The 18,797-nt window shown below is 36.6% G+C and overlaps 1 protein-coding gene across 1 annotated transcript in view; it reads left to right on the top strand.

Annotated features, from left to right (window-relative positions):
• The window catches only part of LOC126412981 (protein mesh), a 224,522-nt gene that overhangs the window by 101,237 nt on the left and 104,488 nt on the right, over positions 1 to 18,797 (top strand). The window contains exons 11-12 of the mRNA XM_050082873.1: positions 2,277 to 2,409; positions 17,481 to 17,628. Of these exons, the coding sequence (XP_049938830.1) occupies positions 2,277 to 2,409; positions 17,481 to 17,628 (281 nt within the window). The remainder of the gene's footprint in view (positions 1 to 2,276; positions 2,410 to 17,480; positions 17,629 to 18,797) is intronic.

The raw sequence follows: 18,797 nt of genomic DNA, 5'->3' as shown, positions 1-18,797 counted from the left end.
TCAATATTTAGTGAGAGTCTATTTGAAGAGAACAACTGAATAATTTTCTGAAAGACATTATTTACAATTTCCTCAGCTGATTCTTGCTTGTTGCGTGTGATTACTATCAGCAATAAGAACTAGCTTTGCATCTTCATGAATACTTAGTGGCAAGTCGTTAACATATATTGAGAACAATAAGGAACCCAAGACTGAACCTCAGATCAGATATTCCTATCAGCTATGTCCCTGAAAGTCTTCTTAGAGTCTAGTTATAAGTACATAATTGACCACTGCTTTCACATACTGTCTTGAGTTAACATTTCATTATTGCCATCACAGATACTTCTCCCCATGGCAATAACTGAAATAAACAGCAGCAGATGTTTTCTGCATGTTTTTCAATGGGAGTCATCAGTGCATATGAAATGTAAAGAAGGGCAAGGGACTCCTTAATTTTGTGTCCTTAATTCTGTGTCTTCCAATTATCTTGATTGTGTTCTTCAGCTGCATATTTTGTTTTCATTTTGTCCCAATTTACCTAGAACTTAGAGACATTTTCACAAATATTCTCATCTATATGTATGAATCTAGGCTACATGTTTGCACACTTGTCTTTTCTTTTCAAATGCAAACAGAAAATTGACCTAGCACCTTGTTATCATCCTATGAATATTTATTAGTGCACTTTCTTTCTGTTCTCAACTCTCTGTAGTGTACAACATATGGACATTGCAGGAAATAATATCCTTTACCTCTCTTTAAGAGCATAAAGCATAAATTCCAGTTGATCCATATGACAATTTAAGACTGCTGTATAATATTTTATCTCACAGCCTTAAGCCATCTTTACACGAGACATGAAAGGTAACAGAGATTGGACTGGAATGTCGATTTATTTGGTAGGGTGATTGATCAGTGCTAAGAAACAATAATGCAAGACATTATTGCCAATGTGATCTGAGACTGCTGTACTCTGTAGTGGCAGTTGTTGGTATCTAGTGTGTCAGCCATATAGAATTTTCTATGAAAATGTACAGGTACGAAATAGGTGCATTAACTTCAGTAACAGTTCTCAAAATTGTGTGGAGATAATCTCAAAAAACATTGCTGAGGTGTCAATAGATTCAAAGGGACTGAACATACTGCAAAGAGGACATTAAAAATACTCCATGTTTCCTTTTAGACAAAATCTCATTGATAACATAGTTGAACAATCAAGCAGAGATAAAGACATTTGTGAGGAGCTCCTGTCTGTGTGAGAACTGAATGGAAGATCTCCAAATTGAAAGGAACCAAGTTTCAAAATACATTATGTATGCATATGCCTGTAATGTCAACAAAATAGGTACTTCTTACTTGTTGCCTTCATATGTTCCCAAGTTTATCTCAGTTCTCATTGGTACGTCAATAGTGAGTATACACAAAGATATTGGCTGAAGAGGTTTACGTTTCCATCATGTGTTCAACACTTTACGTGTGGTACCATGTTAACCACCAGTATATCATTCCCTAACATTTTATTATAACAAATCATACCAAAAACAAAGCATCAAGACTTAATCATTTTTCATGTATGTGAATGATTTGTTCTGTAAAATTCAACATTCTGACATCACAGAACTTTTCCCACTTCATGTCCAAATTACCTTTCATGTTCCACACTTTATGGAAATGATATACACATGTTAATTGCTTGTTCTATAATCCTAGGGTCACCACTAATTATTCTTCCTGTTAAAGTTGGGAACCTCCTTATCTTGAACCACATACCTGAACCTTTTATTATTAGGCACTTTACCCATTTAGGCTATCCAGGCATGCCTTCAAGACCAGACTAAAATCTTCTGTATTTGCCAAAAATTAATTCTGTACATTACAACCAGAGTTTCTCCCAAGGGATATCTGGAAATAGCAACACTGGTGTTAAGGACTTCATAGAAGAACATAACTTATGCTTTAAAATTTGAATCTGTTCTATAAATGTGCTTGGATGACCTGAATGTGTAATGTAAACACTCACAATAGGTATAGATCCAGGTATGAATTCCTGTTTTCATTTATCTTTGTATATTAATTAATTTTATTTTACTTTCATTACAACTATGAGTACCTGTAATACATTGTTTCATCTCAACAGAGAGTATTGCATCTTATCCACTTTATAACTGATTAATTGAATGTGACAATTATGATTGATCTCAACTGCCACATTTTTTGCTGCGAAATTGTCAGTGCAGATATTTCCGATAGAGAATAATGTAAGTATATCACTAATTTTCACTTCTTTTGTACAGTCTGGGAGGATCAGAGCAACAATGCTGCTATGATAAGAAGGGATATCTGATGATGACGTATGACCAGCAGTGGGGCAGCCGTCCACATCGATCACATAACTTCGGGCAGCTCCCATGGAATGAACCTAACAAGGTATGCCACACTGTTTCCAAAATTGATTGTCTGTGACTCACTAATGAATCAATAATTTGTTGTAGTATCATGAAATAGTTTTTCAGTAGCTGTTATACCTGAAACATTTTATATGGCTTAGGAAATTTAGATGTACTTAAAAAATTAATGACAGTAAGTATAAAGATATGGAAATGATGCAAGTTTTCCTTTAATGATTACATCTAGAGGGCTTGCTTCTTCACTTTACCTTCATTTATCCATGGAGACATTTTCACAACAGAACAGCAAATACAGGGGTGATAAACTTACAGCATATAATTAAATATCAAACAGTATTTTGCACAGTATGAAAGTCTTCACTGAATATTAACATTGTGTAGGGCACAAAATAAATAGCTGCTTATTATTTATTGAGGCAGGAACAATTAAATTAGCACTCAAGGGACATATTTACAAAGAAACACACTTTGTTGTTGTGGTCATCTGCAGTCCAAAGACTGGTTTGATGCAGCTCTCTATCCTGCTTGATCCTGTGCAAGCCTCTTCATCTCCAAGTAACTACTGAAACCTACATCCTTCTGAGTCTGCTAACTGTATTCATTTATTGAGCTTCCTTTATGATTTTTACCCCTGCACACTTCCCTTCAGTTTTAAATTGCTGATCCATTGATGCCTGAGAATGAGTCCTGCCAACTGATCCCTTCTTCTAGTCAGGTTGTAAACAAATTTCTCTTCTCCCAGATCTAATCAGTACCGCCTCATTAGTTATGTAATCTACCCAACTAACCATCAGCATTCTTCTGTAGCATCACATTTCAAAAGTTTCTATTATCTTCTTGTGTAAACTGTTTATCATCCACATTTCACTTCCATACATGGGTACAGTCCATGCAAATACTTTCAGAAAGGACTTTCCGACACTTAAATCTATACTCGATGTTAACAAATTTCTCTTCTCCAGAATTGCTTTTCTTGCAGTTGCTAGTCTTTATTTTATATCATCCTTACTTTTGCATCATCAGTTATTTTACTGCCCACAAAGCAAAACTCATCTACTACTTTAAGTGTCGCATTTCCCAATCTAATTCCCTCAACATCACATGATTTAATCTGACTACATTCCAGTGTCCTCATTTTGCTTCAGTTGATGTCATCTTATATCTTCCTTTCAAGACACTGTCTATTCCACTCATCTACTCTCCCAAGTCCTTTGCTGTCTCTGAAAGAATTGCAATGTCATCGGCAAATCTCGAAATTTTTATTTCTTCTCCCTGGACTTTAATTCCTATTCCAATTTTTTCTTACAAGTTGTAAATAGCCTTTCACTCTCTGTATTTTACCCCTGCCACCTTTAGAATTAGATGGAGAGTATTCCAGTCAATATTGTTGAAAGCTTTTCTAAGTCTACAAATGCTATAAATGTAGATTTGCCTTTCCTTAATCCATCTTCTAAGATAAATCATAGGGTCAGTATTGCCTCATGTATTCCTACATTTCTCTGGAATCCAAACTGATCTTTCCTGAGGTCGACTTCTGCCAGTTTTTCCATTCTTCTGTGAAGGATTCGTGTTAGTATTTTGCAGCCATGACTTATCAAACTGATAGTTTAGTAATAGAGGGAAACATTCCACGTGGGAAAAATATATCTAAAAACAAAGATGATGTGACTTACCAAACAAAAGCACTGGCAGGTCGATAGACACACAAACAAACACAAACATACACACAAGATTCAAGCTTTCGCAACCAACGGTTGCTTCGTCAGGAAAGAGGGAAGGAGAGGAAAAGACGAAAGGATGTGGGTTTTAAGGGAGAAGGTAAGGAGTCATTCCAATCCCGGGAGCGGAAAGACTTACCTTAGGGGGAAAAAAGGACGGGTATACAGTCGCACACACACACATATCCATCCACACATGTACTATATCTACTATACATATACTATACCTACTATACAATTTTATCCCGCCTATATATACTCAATAATACGTAACCCACTTCCAAACCATAACCAAAAAAATTTTTTTCCGCTTTCAACACTACCGCTACTATAAAATCCACCATTTCTAGTTCACAAACAGTTCCTTTCACCTATTAAACAACCATTTCGGCTAGTTCCAACAACTTTCGCTTTATTTCCATTTCAGTTTTTCACACATCACTGATAATTTTTAGCTGCTTCCCACAGGTTTTAACGTCATTATTTCTTCGTCAGACAATTGTTAGCCTCATTTTCATAATCTGCCACCACAAAACCACCCCTTTTAATACATTTACATGCAGTTTTTTCGAAATTTTCCTGAATTTCTCCACCCTTTAACCTAACATTTATGCACATCGTTGTCTACCAACCCAAGTTCATGACAGGATCAACATAGCCCAGCTTTAACCAACACTTTTTCGCCCTTTTTTCACACCAGATCTCCAGTTACTTTCTAGTTCACCTTTATCTCTCCCCATATATTTTTATTTTCATTTTCATTTCAGCCTCATGTTACACTTTCCACCTTCTAATACCATGTCACCCTCACAACACCCCCACAAATACCCCATTAAGTTTTATTTACATTCCCTCCGCAAACATGTCTTCGCCCTAGCCAGATTACGCTCCCATATTAAGGCCTTTGAATATGTCTGCATGTGTCTGTATATGTGTGGATGGATATGTGTGTGTGTGCGAGTGTATACCCGTCCTTTTTTCCCCCTAAGGTAAGTCTTTCCGCTCCCGGGATTGGAATGACTCCTTACCCTCTCCCTTAAAACCCACATCCTTTCGTCTTCCCTCTCCTTCCCTCTTTCCTGACGAAGCAACCGTTGGTTGCGAAAGCTTGAATTTTGTGTGTATGTTTGCGTGTCTATCGACCTGCCAGCGCTTTTGTTTGGTAAGTCACATCATCTTTGTTTTTAGATATATGATAGTTTAGTAATTTTCACACCTATCAGCACCTGCTTTCTTTGGAATTAATTCTATTCTTCTTGAATTCTGAGGGTATTTCACCTGTCTTGTATGTCTTGCTCCAAGGCTAACAGTAGCTCTAATGGAATGTTGTCTGCTCCTGGGGCTTTGTTTTGACTTAACGTCTTTCAGTGCTTTGTAAATTTTTCATATTCATATCTCCATCCTCATTTCATCTAAGTTCTCTTCCATTTCCATAATACTGCCCGCAAGTACATCTCCCCTATATAGATCCTCTAATACTTTTCCACCCTCCTGCTTTCCCTTCCTTGCTTAGGACTGGTTTTCCATCTGAACTCTTGATATTCATACAGATGGTTCTCTTTTCTCTGGAGGTCTGTTTAATTTTCCTGTAGGCAGCATCTATGTAACCCCTTACATTTGTCCTGTAGCCATTCCTGCATTGCCATTTTGCACTTCCTGTTGCTCTCATTTCTTAGATGTTTGTATTCCCTTTTGCCTTCCTCATTTATTGCATTTTTATACTTTCCCCTTTCGTCAGTTCAATTCAATATCTCTTGTTTATCCAAGGATTTTTACTAGCCCTCATCTTTTTACCTACTTGATCTTCTGCTCCCTTCAGTATTTCATCTCTCAAAGCTACCCATTATTCTTCTACTGTATTGCTTTCCCCTGTTCTTGTCAATCATTCCATAAGGCTCCCTCTAGAACTCTCTGAAATCTCTGGTTCTTTCAGCTTATCCAGGTCCAGTCTCCATAAATTCCTGCCTTTTTGCAGTTTCTTCAATTTTGATCTGCATTTCATAACCAGTACATTGTGGTCAGAGTCCACATCTGCCCCTGGAAATGTCTTTTAATCCAAACCCTGTAAAGATTTTATAATTAAATTTTCTCTGAGACATTTAAGTCTCATCTTTATCTACGATAATTCTGGGTCTTCCTGCTTACTAGGTAGAAATGCTGACCTTTACACCAATTTACAGCAATACAATGCTAACAATTTAGGGGGAAAAGAAGCTGCAGATGTTTGTGTTTGGGAGGAGGGGGGGGGGGCATTCAACTTGAGTAGTTCATTTTTAGTGGTCAGCACAGTTGGCCATAGTGCTGCAGTGGTGTTATGGTCAGGGTTCGAGTCCTAGCCGTGGCACAAATTTTAAGTCATTTCTTCAGCTTCCAGCATTATTGTAATTCTAAACCCAGTTATAAAATCTCTGTCTTACCATTACGTAATCAGTCTCAAATCTTCCAGTGTCTCCAGGTCAATTCCACAGATACAGCCTTCCTTCATGACTCTTAAACCAAGTGTTAGCTATGTTTAAATTATGCTCTGTGCAAAATTCTACCAGGTAGGTTCCTCTTTTTCTCCTTTCCCCCAGTCCACGTTCACCTACTATCTTTCTTTCTCTTCCTTTTCCTACTATCAAATTACTGTCCCCCCCATGACTATTAAATTTTCATCTCCCTTGACTAGCTGAATAATTCCTTTTATTTCATCATATATTTCCTCAATCTCCTTCTCATCTGCAGAGCTAGTTGTCATATAAACATGTACTACTATGGGCTTCATGTCTATCTTGGCTACAGCAATGCGTTCACTAGGCTGTTCATAGTGGCTTATCTGCATTCCTATTTTCTTATTTTTTATTAAACCTACTCATACATTACCCCTGATTGAATTTGTATTTATAACCCTGCATTCACTAGGCCATACGTCCTATTCCTCCTGCTACCAAACTTCACTAATTCCCACTATATCTAACTTTAACCTATTCAATTCCCTTTTTAAATTTTCTAACATATCTACCCAATTAAGGGATCTGAATTTCCACGCTCTGATCCATACAATGCCACCTTTTTTCTCCTAATAATGACATCTTCCTTAGTAGTTCCCACTCAGAGATCCAAATGGGGAACTATTTTACTTCTCTAATATTTTACCCAAAATGATGCCATCATCATTTATACATATCAAAATGTATATTACATGACTATTTGTAGGTCGATCACTATTGATGGGGCTGTGAATCTTAACTTCAAATCTATTTTTTTTTTTAACTTTTGAATCTTTTTAACCAGTTTTCAAACTTTGAATGAAAAAGACTAATTGCAAGGAAGATATCAGAAATAGCAGTGAACTAAGCCATTGTGTTTTAAATGAACTGTTAATGAACTATATGCTGACAGGTTGAAGCCAGGTTGAAGCTAAGGCCAAGAGGGGAAAGAAGAGATTCATAGGCTGAGGAAGTACTGTCTATAAACACTCACATGAGTAAGAACTTTCGTGCATGCAGTGATGCTTTTTTAAAGAAACTATTTTAATGAAGAGTTTTTGAGGATCTTGTAATTCTTATACCACTTCCTTATACATTTGTCCCTTAATGCCTTTGTTGGAGGTAATACTCATAAAAGTCAGTTTCAACTGAACTGTGAGCTACACAGTCACAGAGAAAGACATAAAAATAGTGTTTATGTAAACTGCACATCTTTGTCTAGGGTTCAGAGTGGATTTATGGAGTCTAATGCAAAAGTGTTCTACAAGTTCCCATCCAATACAAAGAACTGGAATAGACATAAAAAACCATTCCTAAGCAATGTAGATTTCTGCTGTGACTATATTGCAACTTGTGGCAGGAATTTGGGAATCCCAACCAGTTTGAAAGAAAATTAAAAACATATGTCATGAGCTATTTGATCTACAAATTTTCAGAATTTCTAGATTAAAAGTTTTGTAGCAAGTATTAATGTACTGTTAACAGTACTCTGTATTTAAAGATGGAGACAACTGTTATCTTTGAAAAATGCCAATATAATCAAGTAAATATTAACCTATCGGTAGCATATAAATAAACATTATATTGAAGTTAATTAATAACTCAAAATAATACTTACAAAATAAGCACAATAAACATTCCATATGAGACAAAATTTTTATGTAAAAATAATACATAATCTAAAAACAAAAAACACTGAGAGACTGTATGTTATATCACACTAAACTAATTAAATGCTGCTTACAATGGGTAATAAAGCCATTGACCTGTCTGATAAACTTATCTACAGAAAAAGGAATATTTCCAATGTGCCCAAAAAAGAGTAAAGTAATCCCTTAACATACAGGAGGCTGCACAAAAGACCCAGGAAATTACAGATCTATAATAATTACATCTGTATTCTCTACAATAACAGAAACCATAATGAAAGACAGAATATTATATTTTATACAAACATGCAATATTCTCAACGATGAACAAAATGGATTCAGAAATGGCAATCTACCAAAACAGCAATAGCTGAATTCATAACACTTGTAACTTAAGCACTTGATGAACAGAAGGTCTATGGTATATTCCTGGACCTATCTAAAGCATCTGATTGTGTACATCCTGACATCCTATTAGAAAAGCTTCATAGCTATAGTATAAGGGGAAAGCAGTAGACATCATTAAATCGTTTTTGGAAAATAGGAAACAGAGTGTATAAATAAAGCAAAAAGTGAAAAATAATATTACAAACATCTTTTCAAATTTTGAAATTGTGAAATTTGGAGTTCCTCAAGAATTCGTCCTTGGTCCACTACTTTTCATTTTGTATGTTAATGATATGACCAAATCAGTATGTGATAGTGTAGTCATGTATGAAGATGACACTTCATTTGTTGTTACCAGATGTACAACAAATTACCTGCAAGAGAAGGCTTCACTAAATATGAAAAGTGGAAACAATTATTTCAGGGAAAACAATCTCTTTATAAATGGAAACAAAACAACATATATTCAGATACATGCAAGCAAAAAACACACTTTGGACGACATCACAGTCAGGCTTGGAGACCTAGAACTAAAGGAGACAGACAGCTATAAATTTATAGGTGTAACAGTGGCTAGGTTTATGACATGGAAGAATCAGCATGTGCAGCAAATTAGGTTCAAGCATATTTCTGCTGAGAAACATGTCAAAGTCAGTAAACATACACACTCTGCAAACAATGTGCTATGGACTAGTCCATTCACACCTCTCATATGGCATCCTGGCTTGGAGAAATGCTGCAAATTTACACACACAAAGGGTATTAAGATTACAAAACAGAGACTTAGTTTTGATAAGGAACACATATCTATAAATGCACCACTTGGATGGAAAATATGTTTGGAGATCAGCTCACTTACAATCCTCCCACTTCATGATACACGCACAATGGAGACTGTGAGCTCTGACCATTGAGCTCTATTGCAGTGCACCTCATGGGCAATATTTCAAGTTATTTTTGTTGGTTTTTGTTCTGTGTGGCAAAGGACCTCCTCTTCAAAGCTGAGAGCATGGCGTGTTCATGAAACACCTCAGTCAGCCCTCCTAGATGTGAACATAGCAGTTGCTCAGAACCACTGTTGTTGTCAGATGCAAATTCTATGTGATGTTATAATTACAACAGGGACTGATGACTATGTCCTCTTTTCAGTTTGTGTGCATACCGTGAAGTGGGAGATTTGAAAGTGATTCAACTTTCAAATTTATTTTATATCTAAATGGTACATATTCTGGACATGGGTTCCTTATCAAAACTTTATCTACTAAGTTCCTTCTGCAACATATCAAAGCCTGTAATAGGAATTATGAAACACTCTTTACAGTATATTTATTTATTTATTATCATCCCAATGATCACATTTGTGATATAGGATTTGTCAGGGTACATTTTAACAACTATATAATATCTTTACAAAATTTGTATCTGTGCTGAATTCATATTAATCTATCTTATGTTTAATACAATATACAACTAATAAGTGTTTTTATAAGATAATTTCTTATGCACTGATGTAATTTCATTTGTCACATTAACTTAAACATATATTGTTGTACGGTTGCGCAGAGATATTCACTTATGCTGTAATAACATATGTCAAGCATGTGTTCTTGATAGCAGTTTTAAATTTATCCTCATTTTCCAGCTCTTTGATATGTTTTGGTAGTGCATTAAAAAGTTTGATGCCTTGATTACATACATGTTTCTGGCTTCGGGTCCTTGTTACAGCTTGTATGTGGAGATCTTTACATTGCTGTGTATCGTAATTATGGAAGTCTGTATTGGTTTTCATTTTGTCCTGATTTCTTTTGACCACCAACAGGCATTTCAGAATGTATAATGATGGAATTGTTAAAATTTTCAATGCTTTAAAAAGGGGCCTACAATGTGTTTGAGGTGGGCTGTGGGTCATTATCCGAATAGCACGTTTTTGTAATTTGAAAATCTTATTTAGGCGACAATTTGTTTTTCCCCAGAATACTATCCCATAGGATGCAATGGACTGAAATAGCCAAAATATACTAATCTGGTACAGTCATTACTACAAACTCTTGAAATTATTCTAAGCACAAAACATGCTGAATTTAGTTTTAGTGCTAAGCTCACCACATGGTCCTTCCGATTAATCTTCTCATCAATGTGCATACCCAGGAATTTTGCACACTGTACTCTTTCAAGTTGTTTGCCATCCATGGTGGGATTTAGGTCATCCTGTTCACTTATTTTTCCATATTGCACATAATTAGTTTTTTTTCGCATTCTGTGTTAGCTTGTTAGCACTAAATCATTTTTGTATATCTTGTAGGACATGGTCCACAGTACTGTGAAATGACTGCTTCATATCACTAACTATTAAACTAGTATCACCAGCAAATAACATGATTCTAGGTTTTCTCTCTGACACCTGAATATCATTAATGTAAATGAGGAACAGCAAGGGGCCTAATACACTTCCTTGGGGTACTCCTACTGTGACCTCCCTTGGATCTGATCTTAGTTTAATTTTTGATTAATATTTAGTGCTGTAATTTCAACCACCTGCATCCTCTTTTCTAGATAAGACTCAAACCACTTTTTTACCGGTCCTCTGATACCTATAGCTTCAAGCTTTTTCAAAAGTATGCTGTATTCAACAGTGTCAAAGGCTTTTGACAAATCTAGATTTATCGCAACTACACTTTTTCCCTCTTCCAAGTTAGTGATTATTTCTTATGTGTATTCTAGTACAGCTGTTTCGGTGCTTCTCCCAGCTTGAAATCCATGCTGATTACTGTTTATCAGATTGTGCATATTAAGATAATGTGTGACTCTATATTTCATTAGTATCTCTAAAACTTTAGAGAAAGTTGGGAGGAGTGAGACAGGTCTGTAGTTTTCTATTTTAAGTTTATCACCCTTTTTCAACAGGGGAATGACTTTAGAAATTTTCAGTTTTTGTGGAAACACGCCCTCAGCCATTGACAAGTTTGCTATGTGTGCCAATGGTTTCGCTATCTGATCAGCTGTTTTCTTTACTAATATTATTGGCACCTCATCTACTCCAGCTGACATCTTGGACTTGAGACTTTTAATCACTTTTAAAACTTCCTTTTTGTTTGTTGGAACTGCCATCATACTGCTGGCTGCGTTGGGTGCTTCCATCTTAATCTGCTCCCTAAAATTCCTGCTTAATGTCTGGGGTACATTTAAAAAGTAATTATTTATATAATTAGGCATGGCATATTTATCTACCATTTTATTCTCCTCATCTTTTAGAATAATTTCCTTGTCTTTGATAGGTGCCCCGGTTTCTTTTCTCACAATTTCCCATGCTATTTTAGTTTTATTTCTGGACTGTTTTATTTCCATATTATTACTTAATAACTTTGCATTTGCAATTACTCTGCAGTATATTTTCCTATACCTCTTTACATATTCTATAAAATCAGTATCTGTACACTCCCTCAACTCTGAATTCAGTTTTTTCATGTTTTCACATGGTTTCTTAATGCCAAGAGTCATCCAAGAACTTGACTTTATGTGTCCAGTAGACTTGATTCTGGTCAGTTTCTTTGGAAAATGCATATCAAAGTTCATCATATAAATCAATGCAAATACACTATATGCCTCATCTGTACTTGACTGTTTCATAACATCTAACCAATTTTCATGTTCTAAGATACTTATGAACTGATGACAGCTGTCCACAGAGAAGTTTCTTTTGTAAATATTATTTACACCTTTATCTTCCTTTGACCTTAAAGGGATTTCAATTGTGAGAGCATTGTGGTCAGACAATCCTAAATCTATGTTTGTTACCTCTATGTCAGTTGCTGACATATTTGAGAAAATGTTATCTATGAGGGTATTGGAGGTGTTTGTTATTCTAGTTGAATTGTTTATGTGTGGTGACATGTTGAAACTCTCTAATATGTCCAAAAATTGCCTTTTTTGTTGACTTTCAACTAGAAGATTAATATTGAAATCACCACAAAGAATAATAACAGTTTCTTTTTTGTAAATAGTATTTAGCAACAATTCTAATTTATCAAAAAAGACTTCTGTGTTTCCACATGGTGACCTATACACTGTTATGACTATGACTTTTTTCATCAGGCCATATAGCTGGACAGCACCTGCTTCAAAAAACTTTTCAATACTTAAGTTCTCTGCTTCACATCTGTTTTTAAATTCTAACTCTTGTCTAATGTAAATACCGACTCCACCACCTTTTGCAATTTTCCTACTATAATGATTTGCCAGTTTAAATGGATTAATATGAATACTACTTATTTCTTGGTCCTTACACCAATGTTCAGTAATACACAAGACATCAGGTTGGGTGTTACTTACTGCTGTTTCAAGTTCACAATATTTGTTCTTGAGGCACTGCACATTTAGAGTCATAATCTTTAGAACAGGGGAGTGAGCACCGATGGTATTTCTCCTTTCGTTTAACACTGTTATCTTTGAGTTTTCATTATGACTGGATACCAAAAATCCTGTTGTACCATGGGTTTCTTGTTTCTGTTGCTTTTCCTACTTGAAGTGGATGATGCTGATTGGTTGTTTATACTAGCTGTGGCAGCTGATGACATTTTAATATAGCAGATGTTGATGTTTTTAGTGCTTCAGCAAATGTTGCTCTTGTTGAGGTATTCATTTCTTCTGCTTCTGCCCTCATTTAGAGTGGGATTTTAGGGAACTTTTCTACTGTTATACGGCTTATTTCTTCTAGTATCTTTTCACCCATCATCTTTTTTCCATAATAGTTCCTGTGCTGTCCATGCCTCGTGAAATGATTTCTCACTGAGCTGTTTGCATCCACAAAAGTTGCACACTTAAAAGCACAGCAGATCTTCCTGAATTTATTATTTGTTGACTTTATTTCTTTGTTTACACATGAGTCCTCGATTAGATCATGTCTATGTGGCACACTTACAACGAGAACCTTTAAATTTAGATCTGACAGCTATTTTAGAGTTGTCTGAAGTGCCCTTGTCGCTAGTTGGCTTTCATTTTTGTATATTTCATTTGCTCCACCTATTAGCACACAGCATGTTCCAGTCTTAACTAAGTTTTCACAATTACTTACTGTTTCATTAAGGGGAGCACCAGGTTTGACAATGGCTGTTACTCTGAATTGGGACTGCCAATCATTTATTATTTGTGCCACACCCTTTGCATGACCATCACCTAATACACAGACTTGATATTTGTTGTTCTCCAGGTGCCCTCGTTCCGTCATTTTTATAGTACACTTTGAAGAAACATTTCTCTCGTTAGAACACACGGATGATCTAGATTCACTTTCACTTGTCTTATTTTTTGAGTTCACATTTCGTCCTGTCGTGTCTTTATTACTCATTTTTCTTTGCACTCTATTTACTGACGATTTCATACCATCAGAAAGATTTCGTTTACTACTAGCAGAAGTTTTGTTTGAAACGAAAATTGCCGTTATGTTTTCATTACACTCGTTTTTTAAACTGTCATAATTCCGTTGCTTTATCAGTTCCTCTAACTTATTTACATAACGATTTGCAAGCACAAGGTCTTGCTGAAGTGATGCAGTAACACTTTCTTCTATCCAGTTATCATATCTCGACAAAGCTACCGTTAGTAGATCGCAGCATTCCATGCCACAGTCACATTTCGCGTCCCATTCTTCCGTTCCCGCGAAACACTTTGCATGAATCCATTTTTGCGACACTGCACATAACCTGATACCTTTCGTGATGTAGTTATTGCACTTTATACAATTTATACTCGATATGTAGCCATTTACCATGGAACTATTTATACACACTTCTGCACGTGACGCCATCTTGAAGAGTGTTACTCTGAGGAGTCAGTAACATTTTTTAAAGCATCAGCTTTCTTTTTAATTGATTAAACTGAAATGGCATAATCATGAACAGCAATAAATAGATTCCCTTGTCTTCTGTTAATGTATATCCTCAATCATTTCAAATCCTTCAAGATTATTGTTCTTGATGGGACCTACAGAACACCATGAATGAATAAATAGACAGTCTCTTTATCACTATTACTAGCATCCCCCTCCACACCAGTAGTCATACATATACTCTGTTTGCTGCTCAGCACATCGTTTATCAGTTCAAAATGATTACAGACCCAAGAAATTGTTTCTACTCACTATCGATAAGTTCATTCAATGCTTATCTGTTTATAGCTATTTCCTTTTATTGTACTATTTCCAATACAGTATTTGGAAATAGCTTCATCAGTTTTTGTGAGATATCATTCATTTTTCACACAACTTGCAACTATTTGAAATATGGAATGTATGAAAAAATGGATAAAAAAAAAAAAAAAAGGACAGATAATACACAACCCTTGACTTAGAGATTAGTCTTTGGTAACTATTCAAGAAACACATGGTGCTATCTTGTTTATTTTAAGATCTGATCATTAGATTTTAACAATATATGACCAACATAAGTTTTGACTGTAACCAGATATACTATAAGCATGAAAATGGCTACACAGCCAAAACTGTAGAGCAACAAAAAAGATAATTATGTATTTTAATCTAAATAATGAGAGATAGTGTAGCACGTTATTGTCATTTAGAAAATTTGTTTTTGCTGTGGATCCTGTTGCATCCTGGTAAAAAATTATAATTGATATATATAAGGGGTGATCAAAAAGTCTCTCTGCAGTGCTGTATGATTGTTAGCTGCACATGCCGTATGCTGCAGTGAATATACCGAAATGAAACTCAGTGAAATACAAGTTATTAATTTGTTGAATAATCATTTTTACTTACAAATTTTTATATTAAATGTTGAAAGTGTCCCCCCTGTTGATGAATAGACAATTCAATTTGTCTAATCATGTTTCCAAACACAAGCTGTAACATTTCTTCTGTGACAGAAGCAGTGAAAGTGGTTATTTCATTTTTCAATTCATCATTAGATTTTGGACAGTTTTTATAGACAGCTGCTTTTGCTGCACTCCAGAAGAAAAGTTCAGGTGGTGTAAGGTCAGGTGATCGTGGAGGCCAAAGTCCCTGTGAAATTATGCGATCACCAAAAACATCAGCAAGCAGTGACATTGAAATGCAAGCTGTATGCGCGGTTGCATCATGTTTTGAAAATAATCGTTCAGTATTTCACTTAACACAAGTTGAATGGGTACAGAATATCCACTTGAAGGGAAGTGACCTAGGCAGGCGATCAATCATACGGCAAGCGCGGCTAACAGTCATAGGGCACTGCGGAGAGACTTTTTGAACACCCTGTACTAGGTGGTTATACTTAAACTTTCCTTATTTAACACATATAACATGGAAACTAATTACCATATGAGTAATAAACTTGGTAAAATTAATGCCAAGGACATGGGGAAGAGAAATAATGCAGTCAGTTCAATTGAAATACTTTTAATCTGCTGCTACAGTGCATTATACCTTTACATACTGGTACCATTACCACTACAAAAGGTGCCCAATATGGCACCCATCAGTTTTCAGGAGAGTCTGAAAGTGCAGGATTGCATTCTGCACAGCAGAACAAAGCATGTCCATAGGTATGCTGGCTACCTCTCTTGATATGCTGCACTTCAGGTCAGCACTTATGTGAATGTTCATCTGGTAAACCCTGTCCTCCAGAAATCACAGGGAGTGGTCAGGTGATCATGCTGGTCAAGCATTCAGAAACAATTGGCTGTGAATTTGATCATTTCCAAATGTGTTTCTGAGGTGCGGGTGAACATCATGAGCAATGCATGGTGGGGCCCCATCTTGTATGAAAACTGTTGAGTTAAATGTGTCTCTCTCCTGTAAGGCTGGTATGACATGTTGGCGAAGAATATCACAGTAATGCTGGCCAGCCATGCTGCACTGGTTGAGTGCCAACCTGTTCAAAAAAGAATGGGCCAATGATGAAGGCAGCCGTGAAGCTACAGCATACGGTGACATGTTCACCATACAGAGGAACTTCATGCACTGTCACTGGAGGTGAAGATATCCACACTCAGCAATTCTGTGTGTTCACCTCACCCATCAGAGAAAAATGAGCTTCATCTGTCCATAGGGTGGTCCAGGGCCAGCCCTTGTCAACTTCAATCCTTGCGAGAAAGTAGAGAGCGAAGTCAACATGTCGTTGGGTGTCCTGTCGTGCAAGCTGCTGTGCAATATGGATCTTGTTTGGATACCATTTGAGAATGGTTTGACGAACCTTCCAGACAGTGGACCACGAGATGTTCATCTGTCGTGACACAGCAAGTGCACTGCCTGTTGATTGGGAATTGCATGCGGTGTTGTCTGTCATAGCAACAGCGATTTTATCAACAACCTGTGGTGTAACTGATTGTTGGCTTCTTCCCGGAGCGATGCCCAGTTCTCCAGTTGATTCAAACTTCTTCATTATGCTCCGCACAGCAGTTGGAGAAAGAGGACCCTTCCATAATCCTTTCAGCTGATGATATTCTAGAAGTGCAGTTGCAGCATTACTGTTGTTTTGATAATAGAACTTGGCCAATAGTGTCCTGCTCCTTTTTCCAAGCTCAAATTGACACATCAACAAGTGCACCTGAACTGGTCAGGTGTGTGAGACTATGAATCACAATGATGAATCATGGCACCTGGTGGCCATAGTGGGAACTATATGGTGGCACTGTGACACAAGAAAATAATGCGCTCCATACTCTGGACATTAATGCTACCAAGTTTGGTACCTGTGTGGTTATTAGTTTCCTTGTTATCATTTGTTAAATAGGGAAAGTTTAATTATAACCACCCAGTACTATAAAGCTACAAGGCCTACACCCATAGCACTATATTCTGAAATACATTTGTTGTATAAGAAGTGAAGTTCAGAAAGCTGTCAACGACTATAACACTGATTTTTTTAAAATTTGTTTCAGGTCCCCACTCTCTCGCAGTGGTTTCATGACATGGTTCCATATTACTTCTGTTGCCACTGGCAGGATATTGAAGCTGTTGGTTGTGAAACATATCGATATGAAAGACGCCCAACACAGGATTGTATAGGCTACCAAGCACCTGCCGTAGGTATGTGTAAGCAGTAATATACTCATTACTTTACTTTCTCATTTTATTGAGAATAGTGGCTCTCCTAATCTCATTATAGGATGACTTTTCCATTCTCTTCAGCACCTGTACACACAAAATTTCTTTTTCATAGTCCCTGTTGCCACAATAATTGTATGGTATGAGTGAAACATTGTAACTGGATATTAATTTAACTTTGCTGTGCTGTGCTGGGTTGGAATGTTTGTTCTGTGTGCATTTTGTCAGTTGACACCAAGTCTGGTTGCCAAAAATTTGTTAAGAACCAATCATTCAATCCAGCAGAATAGTCAATGAGAATTGGAATTACATATTTACTTGGGAAGCCTCTAATCACATTGTCACCAGAAAAATCTGTGTTTTTGTATTTAATTGGATGCTCAGCTATGCAACTGAGGATAACATCAGGCATATCTACAGGAATGCTCTTCAAACAAATATGAAGACTGTGTCACTGTAACCAGCAAACTGTCAGTCCAATCCTTGCAATTTTCACTAGGTCTATTTTAAAGTCATGGCCATACCAAAGGGGAATTGAGGTGAGACATGCCATCGCCAATATCACAGGCAGAGATGGGACGCAAAAACGGACAGAGAGAGAGAGAGAGAGAGAGGGAGGGAAAGAAAAAGAGAAAGAGACCAAAGGGGAATTGAGGTGAGACATGCCATCGCCAATATCACAGGCAGAGATGGGACGCAAAAACAGACAGAGAGAGAGAGAGAGAGAGAGAGAGAGAGGGAGGGAAAGAAAAAGAGAAAGAGAGAGAGAGAGAGCACTAAAGAATTATGTTACCTGGAAGAGGTATGCAGGTTCTCCTACCATTCATATGTCTTTCTTCTGCCTCTGAGAAAAAGCCTTTTCCTCAGCCCAGTGCAGGAAAAGCATGCTGACATCACAGTGTCATTTCTTCCAAGTAGCATATTTAAGAAATGACTGCTACCAAAGAGACATCTATCACTAACATGGTATACAATGAAACAGTGAATTTGGTTTGCAACATTACCAGTAGTTAGCAGTGAATACTTCTGCTTGCAGTTCAGTAGAGGGTGAGTGCACAATCTTTTAAATGGCTCATCTGCACAGGGGTTTATTAGGGTGGCCTATGAGATCAGTCAGTGAAATACAGATATGTAAGAATAAACTGAGCAAT

This window comes from Schistocerca serialis, chromosome 7, assembly GCF_023864345.2.
Source record: "Schistocerca serialis cubense isolate TAMUIC-IGC-003099 chromosome 7, iqSchSeri2.2, whole genome shotgun sequence".
Lineage (NCBI taxonomy): Eukaryota > Metazoa > Arthropoda > Insecta > Orthoptera > Acrididae > Schistocerca > Schistocerca serialis.
The sequence above is the reverse complement of the archived record's forward strand: the minus strand, read 5'-3'. Positions and strand labels throughout refer to the sequence as shown.